This window comes from Silurus meridionalis, chromosome 16 (assembly GCF_014805685.1).
Source record: "Silurus meridionalis isolate SWU-2019-XX chromosome 16, ASM1480568v1, whole genome shotgun sequence".
Taxonomy (NCBI): Eukaryota; Metazoa; Chordata; class Actinopteri; order Siluriformes; family Siluridae; genus Silurus; species Silurus meridionalis.
The window spans coordinates 5,499,904-5,512,194 of record NC_060899.1 but is presented as its reverse complement, the minus strand read 5'-3'; the positions used below and the strand labels follow the sequence as shown (position 1 = coordinate 5,512,194).

General features: G+C 38.9%; 1 protein-coding gene across 2 annotated transcripts in view; it reads left to right on the top strand.

The window, feature by feature from the left end:
* Positions 1–4,419: 4,419 nt before the first annotated feature.
* soga1 (suppressor of glucose, autophagy associated 1) overlaps positions 4,420–12,291 on the top strand; it is a 44,054-nt gene continuing 36,182 nt past the window's right edge. The window contains exons 1-2 of one of the 2 annotated variants that reach the window (XM_046869628.1): positions 4,420–5,567; positions 7,144–7,368. In XM_046869628.1, coding sequence (XP_046725584.1) covers positions 4,737–5,567; positions 7,144–7,368 — 1,056 coding nt within the window. In that variant the 5' untranslated portion in view covers positions 4,420–4,736. The remainder of the gene's footprint in view (positions 5,568–7,143; positions 7,369–12,291) is intronic. The other variant, XM_046869629.1, reaches the window with a different exon arrangement.

Sequence of the window (12,291 nt, the reverse complement as noted above, 5' to 3'; positions counted from 1 at the left end):
TTTTGGCAAAATGCCCTATTTGTCCATGCACAAAAAATGGCTGTAAATCTGTCAAACTTTCTCAATTTGTGTGGCAGACCATTATTTATACAGTTATCATGCATATTATTAAAGCCTAAATATTTCCACTCGGGCAAATGACTGGTATCCTATCAAAGATGTATTCTATCTTTGTTTACAGATAGTACACCCCAGATCCATTGCAGACCGTATCAAAATGAAATACTAACTAAAGATGGGTGGCAGATACACTCACTCAGTAGATGTACAAGTTTGTCTATTTGTTTTTTTTCTGATCACTGTGGGTTTTTTCTAAGTTATTATACTGACCAGACATGAAGTTACATAAATTCTGACTAGCGGTACCATGCCAGAAACTATTGAATCATTGATTGCATTATTAATGAGAGATAAGTTTGGCCTGTGTGTATGATCCTTCTTGTTAATAATGTAACACACAGGCAACAATGATACACTGTTTTCTTCTTGTGCACCACAAATAGAGCATTGCATGATGGCCCTTAGTGACCCTGATACTAATAAGAAAGCATTCATGAGTGCAAACAAATACAGCAAGGCAATAAACAGGACATGATAACATCACAGAATGTCTTGAAACTTTAAAATATTTGTTGTGTAGTAAAGGCGGTTGTCGGTGGACCGAGATGGACTGAATGAAATAAAGACAGAGTTGCCAGAGTGAGTTTTAATTCATTTCATCAGCAGCATTTTAGATCACATTAGTTCTTATGATTTAACTCAAACAAAGAACTGTTTTTCCCCCTCAGTGATTATACTTCATTAAATAACAACAGCATTTAGATCTTTTCTTCTACAAAATAACTTTGTCCTGAAATCAGGGAAGTTAATATTAGTGCAGTTATTGATTGCTGCTGAGTCATTGCTTTAAAGACATGTGGAAGGTCTAGGACCACAGAGTGTGGTCTTTCATCCAGCACTACACACACCAATTCCACCCACCGACCGTGCACAACAAAGCCTGGAATTTCTACTCAATAAACAAAAGCCTAATATTTTTTTCTCTTTCCCACCCACACTGAAACACTTCACTAACATTCATCTAAGGACTCATGCATTATAACCGAACACATAATTAAATGACTTTTCACTGTTTTTGGTTCCTCTTAGGATGATCCCAATTCACTTCAACATTCTTTTACTTCAGAGACTTTTTCCTCCTCACAGTGGTACTTTGTACAAATAATCACTAGATGGCGCCAGATAATCATATTATTCATCTTCCATTGTCTGTTATTTCTCTGTTGCCATTAAAAAAGAGAGTGCAGTTGTCTTAAATCTTTCATCATAGTCTTTAACTAATTGTGTATAATATAGCAAATAAATGTCCTATTACTTTAAATGCATTGTCTTTATATGCTATAATATTAAGCTTTAAATTGTATTAGCAACAAACATTGGTCATTTTTTTTATTATTCACTTCTTGTGGGTGAACTTAAGACAGATTTTTACAGAAAGAAAAGTCAACGCTTTAATTCAACGTTGGTGGGCTTCATACAGTTGATGAGGAGTTGTTGAAAAATGCCCTGGAGTTGACTTTTACATACAACATTTTAATCGTGATTGTGATTTTACTGTTGCATGTTCCTAACGTTACTGCAGCAACAGTAAACGAGCAAATGGTGGCACAAGGAGTTCTGCCACAAACTGTTGCCAAAAAGTTAGAAGCACACAACTCTTTAAAATATTTATGTATGTTGTAGTATTAAGATTTGTTTTTACTGGAATTAAATAGCCCAAAGCTGTTTTATCATGACAAAGTTCCTGTGTACAGCATAAGCTCGATACACTCAAAGAGATCTGCTGATTAAGTTAGTGTGGAAGAATGAGAATGAATTATGATCTCAACCCCACAAAACACATTTAGGATAAACCGTGCACCTATTTTTCTTACCTGATCAGTGCTTGAATTCAGTACATGCTGTTGTGGCTAAATGAGAAAATCCACACAGCTACAATCTATCCTTCTCAAAAAGAGTGGAGGCTGATAAAGCAGCAAACAGAGATCCAGCTCTGGCTAACTGATCATATATAAGTTTATATTCTAACATCTAACATTTTTTATGTGTTTTACATGGATTTGGAGCTTTTGGTATAGAATGAGATCTTGTTATGAAATTAAACTGAAAGTACTGAATGTTCTGTATTACAGGAATCCATTGCTTTTTACATCTGAGATTGTTTTTAGAAATGGTTTGTCCTTTACTATTTCTTTTCAGGCATGTCACATGACATACTGATTGGTAAAATCTTTACCTTTCCATCTTACAGACAGAACCATGTATAGGCAGAATATAATACTTATAGGATATCATGGACCCAGAATGGCACTGTCCTGCTTAACCTCCTCACACTGTGAACAAAACAGTGTAAGACTGATACAACAACTGACCATGTTACCCTCTGTAAAAAGGCTAGACAAGGGCCAAAAGGCATATTACAATAATTGTACACTCTAGCAAAGAGGAAGGCTAGATAATATTCTGTATTCTATAATATTTACATTATGAAACTTTATCTCTCTCCTCCTCTCATTCTGTCAGAGAAATTGATATTAGTAACAAGTATGTTAATGCTTGCTTAAGTATATATATATATATATATATATATATATATATATATATATATATATATATATATATATATATCTAGAGAGAGAGAGAGAGAGAGAGAGAGAGAGAGAGAGAGATATCACCCATGTATTCTGGTCTTTATATGCAGCATATTTTAAACAATTTTTTTTGTAAATACAAACAAATAAACAAACAAATGAAAACCATTCCGATGAGGCCTAAAACAGTACAAACCAAGTCATGGGTCACATCTGTGATTTTGTATCATAGTTTATCTTTATTGTTCATTATATAATCAGCATATTTACTTTCAATGTGTTCAATTTGCTTAAATTATTAGAGCTCTGTGTTGGAAGACAAGACTGTTGGAAGCACTAAATCTGATGTATAATTGTTTTTATGATTTGTGAACTCTTACAGGAATGCTTTATTGATGCTCTAGTGCTTTTACTGTATGATTATTTCAGTGCTCCAGCTTTATCCCGCCAGGAGTTAAGCACAAGGCTGGCCTTTTGTATAAAGCAGTCATTAAAAGCCAATTATAGGGCCTGGGCACTGTGCTCTACACCTGTCTATCTCACTGACGGCAATATGCAAGTGGGTGAGATATTACAACTAATACTGATCCTCTATATTGCACTCTAATCACTGGCTTATGTTTGGAGGTCCAAATGTGTAATAAGCGTTAATAGAGATTTATATTGCAGCATGTGCACTGTGTATTACACCAGTAATATGTATAGATATAGTTCCTTAACATATTTTTTAAGTTGTTAACTCTGTATATGAAATACAAATATAGGATAAAATAAAACATATTGTTTTTTCAAGCTTTGGGTGTGCCGATATTTTCAGGGGTTCATTATAGGATTAAGATTTGGATCCCTTTAAATTATGACTCTGAATCTAAATGTCTGAACTCATCAAATTTCCTCTTTCTACCCTGACTAAAGAATCTGTCTCAGCAACAGCATGGTATAGAAGGTAGTGTTGCCACTTACCAGCTCCATGGTCTGATTCTAAGGGGTTTAATTATGATCACTGGGTTACCCTCTGTGTGGTGTTTCTGGGCATGACCCTGTGCACACATGGGTTTGCTCTCGGCTCTCTGGTTTTGCTCCCACCTCTTAAAAACATTAATGGTTGGACTGGGTAACGTAAACGAGTAACTGTAAATGTGTGTGTGTTCATTCTTCTTTGTAATTGTGTCCTACTGCATGCCTGTTGTTTTTTTTTTGATAGACCCGGGATCTCCCACAACCCTGATATGAATAAAACAGTTATTTGGATGAATAAACAAACAAAGAGAATGAAATGAGCTAACAAACTGAACAAATGAATGAATGAATCCACACACTTTACCTTCTCCCCTTTACTTTGCAGACCTTCTCCAGACCAGAATATTTTATTGTTCTGCAGCATATTATATTATGCATTAAGGTTCTTGCACAACACTTTTACATTTACGGCATTATGCAGTCGCCCTTATCATGAGGAAAAGTGCCTTAAGTCTCTATAAATTAATAAATCAACATAGAGGCCGACAGTGAAATAAAGTAATCCTGATTTTCTGAAAATGAAAATGTGTCACTGAGTTTAATGTCACATTAATTTAATGTTTTCAGTGATAAAACAGCAATATGTTAAACTCCTGCAGGACAACACCCCATCCCTGGTATACATTTATCATGTGTGTCCAGCTGGATTACAGTTATGGTAATATCTGGTGATCTGCTTGTTTGTTACTGTTCAATCCACATGGCGGTGGTGGCAGTACAGAGCCATGGAGGATGTTCCGCTCCTGTTTGTAGGCAGAGCCGCTATCTGGGCGGAGAGAAGATCCTCCATGCACTGACTGTTTTGTTGAGAAGTGAAACCTGGCGGAGGGAGAGAAGAGAAGAAGCGAAGCTAAAACGTGGTCTAAAAACAGACAGCATTTAGCTTCGTGGAGGTTTTGGTGTTTCTAAGCGTCAATCGGCGCATTGGATGAAACTATAATTTTAGGATCTTGTGGGGTTTTTGTTCTTGCTGTTGCGGGTGCGGCTTTATCTCCAAGCCGAGCCTCTGCCCTTCTGCGCGGGGGTTTTCATTTCTCCCTCAGTCGGCACTCGAAAGCGGAATGAATGACCAAGACAAAGGTTGACGCCGCGTCCCCAACTCACTTCGCTTCGGCCAAGGAAAAGAGACTCAGGAGCAAAATGGAAACGGAAAGCGGGAACGAGACGGGCGAAGGCGTGCAAGCCCACGCGACAAGCCAGGAGAAGAAGAAGCCGCACCGCGCGCCATCGCCCGCCAGACCCAAAGACGTGCCCGGCTGGTCTATTACCAAGATCCGCGGAGGAATCGGTGCACCGACCCTCAGCGTCAAACCGGGAGCGATCCATTTAGGGAGCCGTTTGTCCAGACGCAGCCCTGTTAGCGCTAAAGACACAAAGACTGAGAAGACTGGGAAGTCACCGGGGAAATCCGCGCTGTCTTCCCTCGCCGCTACAAAGAGCAGTGTGAAGTCGAACAAGGCCGCTCGGAGGAAAGTATCCGACGCCAGCATCGCGTCCGACGACCTGAGCAAAGACTCGGGCAAAGATTCGGGCAAGCTCTCGCCCACGGACAGCAGTTCCGAGATCTCTGACTGCGCCTCGGAAGAGAACAAGCTTTCAACTGATGCGCTTAGCAGCGACACGGAGAGCAGCAGCCGCGGTGGTGGAGCCGAGAGCGAGAGCGCGGCCGCGGAGCCGAGCAGCGACCGCGCGGTGAGCGAAAGACAGCGGGGAACAGACGCCGGACAAGACAGCACTTCCCCGGGGGACGAGCGCTCCCTCACCTCGCTCGACAGTCGGATGCCCGCCAGCACATCTTTGGCCTTCTCTGATCTTAACGAGGAGCTTACGGATGGAATGCTCGAGGAATATCTTCGTGAGATCGAAGAGTTGAGGTCGGAAAACGACTATTTGAAGGTAAAAACCTTACGCCAAATCTCAGTCTTAAAGCATGAATGTTTTTGTGATGTATTTGCATTAGATTGATGGAATTCAGTTCTGTGCATTGTGTGCTGCAAATCAACTGAAAGACAAGCTTGTGTTTGTATTTATGTGTAACATACACACCTGAATAAGTAAATGCAACCCATCACTTCTTTTTCCAGTATATGAAGGACAGCAATAGTAAGTGTTTTCCTATTATAAAGGATTTTGAGTACTTCTTTTAGGACACAAAGTCTCTTAGCTATCTAAGTAACAATTATCTCCCATTTTAGTCAAACACTGCAAACTAAATGCTTATTATCAGTTAGTTATTAATTGTATTAGTTAATAATCCCTTAATAACATCTAAATATGAGTGTCATAGACCAGAAAGTGCACATTCTCATCATTTCTGGATGTAACTGTAAAATGGTCTTAGTAATATTAGTAGTTTATTATTAACTCCTCTATTTTATAACCAGGTCTGTTGAAACCTTATTCAAAATGATACACGTCTAATAGTGCATGTTCGTATAAATCTAGTGTGGTTATAGGATTGTTTGTTATGGTGAAGGTGTAGAAGATGTAGTTGATGGGTAATAAATGAAGGCCATTTGGTTTCTAATTTGTATCCTCACTGATCACAATGCCAAGTGCAGGCATTAATGCAAAGCAAGCTGCAGGCAATAAACATCGTGAAGCTCAACACCATTATTCATTTTCTGTGTCCAGGCATGGATGAACATACTGGTGTTAAATTCATTGTTTTAACTCTGATAATAAAGAAAAGGCCTGTGAATTGTACACATCATTAAATGCCAGTTGTTGGATATTGGTTTATGAACCTATTCGGGATATTTCCTCCCAGATCAATGACACAGAATAGTCTTTCTACTTTATTATTAGAGTGATTATATTAACAAGTCTGTGTTGTTTATAAGCACATGGATCACGTGAGCAATGCTGCAACGCTGACCCACATTCACAGAAATCCTGTATGCTATGCAATACATTGACTTTCCATCTACTATTAATCTTACACCTTTTTAGCAGCCTTTTTTTTTACTTGTTGAGGTTGTTGATGTTACGCAGACATTGCTTTGTTTTGCAAAGCAGGAGAAGCTGCTGGGGAAGTTAATAAATGGACACCAAATTAGCACAAACATAAGGACAAACACTGGTCTGGTTGGATTACATGTCCTTGCTTTGGAACTGAGATGGTGATACAGTGTGTGATACAGGCCACTTGGCTGATCATGGAGCAGTGGATCAAAATAACGGCTCTTACATGCATCATTAATCCGATTCTATTTCAACTGTTATCAAGGGATAATGTAACAATGTAGTAAGATATCTTGAAAGATTTGCAATATTAATCGACAACAAAAAACATCTGGAATTCAAAACAAAAATCGGGTTATTTTTGTAATAAATGAGAAGGAAATCCACAGTGAATTTTGTCATTCTTTTCCAGTGAAGATGTTGCAATGCAACAAGAGGTATATAGGTTACATATTAAAAACTGAAATTTGATTGTTGGTTGACATGTGTGTGTGTGTTTGTGTGTCAGGATGAGGTTGAGGAGTTGCGTTCGGAGATGCTCGAGATGAGAGACATGTACATGGAGGAGGACGTGTACCAGCTCCAGGAACTTAGGCAACAGCTGGAGCAGGCCAACAAAACATGTCGCATCCTGCAGTACCGACTACGCAAGGCTGAGAGACGCAGCCTGCGTGTGGCTCAAACCGGCCAGGTGGATGGCGAGCTCATTCGGGCACTGGAGCAAGATGTTAAGGTGAAAACAATGAGTACACGTGATGCCTCGGTGTGTTTGTCCATCTTTTATAGCATGATTGTATCAATGTAATGAAAATGAGCTGCTTTTAAATAAGAGCAAACTTGGGTTGGCATTGCATTCAGAAATCCAGTCAGTGTCTAAACATGCTGTAATTGGTAGTGAACTAGAACAATTGCTTTTGCCAAGAAGGATACGTGTATTATGATCCTTTCAAATCTTAGGAATGTGCAAACGTGGACAAAAAGATAAATCTGCCTCCTCCCTAATGCAACGCAGTGCTACTGGTGATGTTTTGCATTGTCTGTAGTTACAGCAGTATGTGTGCTGAGGCTTTAGGATAGAGGTGTTTGTTGCGATTAGGTGAGGGAATGCCCACTTTATCTTTTCTAAGTATAACTTAAGTACTAAGAGGTACTAACTTGCCTTGAGGACAAATATAAATGGTTAAAATATAACTCATCATTAATAATTTCAGCTATCTTGGCTTTGATTGCTAAAGAGTGTGCTCTGCTGTGTTGGATTTTTTGTATAATGTGCCTGAATTAGCCTCTGATGAGATTCACAGGGTCTTCTGTCTTGTCTGCTTGGTGAGAAACTGAGTTGTTTTACTGCACAGAAACACTAAGGGACATAAATTTTTGCCCCATTTATTGATCTGATCCACAAATTTACCCTCAGGATCTAACCAGGAGGAGCTGTTTAACAAGGCATTTAAGAGCTTACATTAATGGCTTACATGTGAAGTCATTTAGGCCTTCGTTGTCTTGTGGCCAGCAGGACAATGCTTCTCTTCCCAAGCTTGTCAGCAACGGAAGCTTCAGCGATGATGTCATTCGCTTAAGCCACGTCCTGCTCTTGGACAAGCCTCGATTTTTAAATAGCCAACATGTTCTTAGTAACACAAACAACAAAAGAAGCTGTGTCCTGTCCTTAGCGAGTCCCACATGGCTGACATTTAAATCCAAACGATTTCAAATCCATCCTGCTCGAAAGAGATTTTTCGTGTTGTTGATTTAAATCATGCTTAGCCAATCAAGAGACACTTGGCAATGGTTGGCACGTGGGACAAAGTAGGCGTGTAAGCAGGATTTAAACGTAAACAGTCAGTGTGTGTCAGATTCTTTAAGTGCTAGCAGGAGTCTCCTAACAGTGGGCCAATTGTCTGTCTGTGCTACTAGTTTTCCAGTTCAGATTACACTGTCCTGCTCTGGGTTTGCTGTTTCAGCTGAGTTTAAACGGTGTTGTGTGACTGACGACGCCACAGAAAAACACTAAATCACTGGCTGTACTGTGTCCCAAATGCTTAAAGGAAGCATGATATTTAAGTCTTGATTTGAGGCAGTTGAATGTAACACTGGATGTATTTCTTAGCTGATCTGCAGGATTTAGTCAGTTTATAAAAACACAGTGCTGGTTTGTTGGATAACATTTTTTGTGTTTTTTGAGGTTTTTGGGAGCTTTGGCACTTAGAATTCCGACCACCGAACTTCACCCCTCTATCTGTTGCTGCTTGTTACATTCTGAATGAATGACCACCATTCACGCTTCACTCGTGCTTTTTCTTTACGTCTGTGCAGCTTGTGTTTTTGTTTGGTTTAGGATCATGCGTTTAAGAGTTTCCTCATTTGGGATTTTCCTGTGTCTTCACAGCACACAGGATGATGTCATGTTATGTAGGTCAGGTGGGAGGCAGTGTGGAGTGACTGGATACTTGGACTTGGAGGAAAATCCCAGCACTTCTTTTGTTGCCCCCTAATTCAGTGACCTCATTTTTCATACCAAAAAGAAAAAGACCCATAGCCAGTGCTGCATAGAGAGAAATAGAAACAGAAACAGACAACATGGAGCGAGAGAGAGAGAGAGAGAGAGAGAGAGAGAGAGAGAGAGTCACTCTGTGTCCTCTAGTTGGCTGTTGTGATTAAGGAAAAGTAGTATGAAAAGGCACCTTAGATTATTTTCTGAAACTGTATTGGCTGCAGCACTCTGTAATTGAGGGTCTTTTATAGTGTAAAAATACATTTCTTAAAATAATGGCTAAACTATGTGGGAGAGCTACACTGGAAAAATCGTTTATTAAACCACCATCTAAGGCAGAGGTTCTGAAAAATGGAGATCGAAGTCGTTGTTATACCCAATACCAAAAAGCTTAAAATATCTGTTTTGTGTATCAGTAAATATTTCACTTAAAAACAATGAGGTGTTCAGTACATAGGAAAGAGTGATAAATAAAAATTGTCTTAAAAATGGACGACCTCACATAAAAAAAAAGAAAGTAGAAGAGTGCTTTTAGGTTCAATGCAGCAAAAGCTACATTTAAAATTATTTTATTAAATGTATATTAACGGTTTTATTACCAAAACTTTGACTGGTTCAGCAAAGACTAGCTAGCAACAGTATTAGCTGCCCAGCTGTTTTATTGTGTCGTTGAAGCTGTGACAGTGTTGTTTTATTTGTAAAAGCCTTTTGTACTTGCTAAAATTAGCTAGCTAAACTTGCTAAAATACATGACTTAGCTGTTTTTTGATGCCAGAGCTGAACTCGAATCTAAGTCTGGTATTTTAAATGATAGAAAAAACATCTGTTTCTCTGGCTGATAGTTTTTTGTCCCTGTTTGATCTGGGGCGTTACATTTAAGTAATATTTACACCTTGCAAAGTTCTTAAGGTCTGTCTGAGGTAATGGCTGATAGCAACCTTCGCTAGGCATTAATAATAAAATAAAAAGGTCGAATTGATCTACATCAGGAAAAGTAAGTGCCACCCCTCCCCCTTCCCTTTCCCCTTCCACATTCCACAGACAATGAGAGCCGCATACATAATGGCTCATGTGCTGCGTTTCTAATGTCACAGTCAGTCCAAACATCTGACACGCTAACTCACATCAGCGAGGAGCACAGAGAAACTAACAAAAACCCATCATGCTATCTTAAGCTTGTCAGAGCAAGAATGCTTTAATTATCCAAATGAGTTGTTTTTTCTTTGTCTGTAAAGGTACAGACAGACGGAAAAGTGGTCAAGAGTGTTGGAGTTGTAATGTAAAAAAACATGAGTGTTGGATTGGTGAGTTTGTGGTCAAAAGTAGCAGTGGGGTCAAAAGATATTTATAGCCGAACATGAGTACTGTGAAGTGGATAGATAAAATATATTCAAAAGATTTACATCTGACTGAAATATGACAGTGAATATTTAAACATATGAGGAAGCCTGGAAAAAAACTCTGACATGGGAAATTTCTGACATAATATATATATATATATATATATATATATTGATTTGAGATATATGTATATATATATTTTTTAAAAAGTATCCTAAGCAGAACGGCTTGCATTCAAAGGTTTCAATGCAACTACATTGAAACACTCAATGCCCACATCCACATTTATAACCTAATCCTTACCTAATGTCAAATGTATCTGACAAATTATGCTGTAAATGTTATTTTGTTTACAGTGGGAAATGAGTTACCACTCAGCATCATCCATATCTGTCTCTATCTCATCGCCTGAGTTAAACGTGGCTCGCATCATGTAAACACATGTCACAAGGTCATTTCCTTTGTGGTAACACTGGTTGGGGATTGCTGACTAATTCTTTCAGTTATGTGTTGGTGACTCTGTTGTATATCATTCCTATTTAACAGAGGAATCATGTTCGTGTTCATAAGGCATGATCCATGGCTAGGTGTGTGCTTAATGAATTACACAGAGGAATAACAGCCCGACACAAAGCTCATTAAATTCGTGGGATTCACACCTCACATGGATTTATGCCACGGTCATTTGCCAGCGCTGCCAAGTTAAAGATAACGATATCGGTTCGTTTTTATTCGTTATATTTTTTGGCTGGGTGTAATTTAAATAAATGGTAAAGAAAGACACAGTTAATGTGAATTTTGTGTGTCTCTGCCTAACTAATAATGAAGCTATTGGTGCCAATTCCTTGTGCCATTTTATGTATGTAATTATTTATTTGTTTTCCTTTTTAGCGTTATCTTCTTCAGTCTGTCGGATTCATCATGTGCACCGAACCCTTTAACAAAATGCTAATATTCACCATATAAAGTATGTGATAAACTAAAATAATCCATTAAGCTATGTAAGGTCATTAGGAAATCCCCACTCTGCATTCACCTGTGAGTTTATTAGTATGGTTGTGTAGGCACACACAAACAGGATAGAGAGATGGTTTGAATTTACGAAATCAAACTTTGTTACACTATGAAAACAAAATTTCATTCTCTGTTTGTTGTGGAGGTGGAAAGTCAAATGTTCTGAGCTCAACGGAAATGCCATTTAGCTGGGTTCCATTTGGGTTTATTGAGCGAGAGTTGACCTCCATAGTTAAAATCATTTGGTGAGTTAAAAACTGCTGCTATACTAGTGGGTTGCTGGGTCAAGTAGGACCACACACACACACACACACACACACACACACAGGCATGTCTTTGATAGCTAATTGCACCCCTTAAATTCCTGTTGTTGATTATATGGTCTACGAAGACAGCTGATTATGTCTCTGACTGCAGCAGGGTGGAGGAAACCAGACAAGGGAGGGAACAAGGTGGTTTTACCATCTATAATGTCTCGTAATATAACACCTTCTTCTCACCTTTGACACCCCACTGAAATCGGCACCGTCCCTTGTTCTCTCCTCCATCTTAGCTCTGCCTCTTGAATCGACCCCCGGTGTTCTCTGCTGTTACCATATCAAAGCAGCACGTTTTTTGGGAGTGTTAAAGCTGGCAGACAGATGCAGGTAGGTGGTAACAGACAGGGAGCTGAAGAGTTCAAGACAAATAAATCATCGTAGGTGCTTTCAGAAAACTGTTAGAACTGTTAGAGATGATGTGAGGATGCATGCGAATATAGTTTTAATGAAATATAATATTTCTTACTTTCTTTCGGCTTCTCCCCTTAGG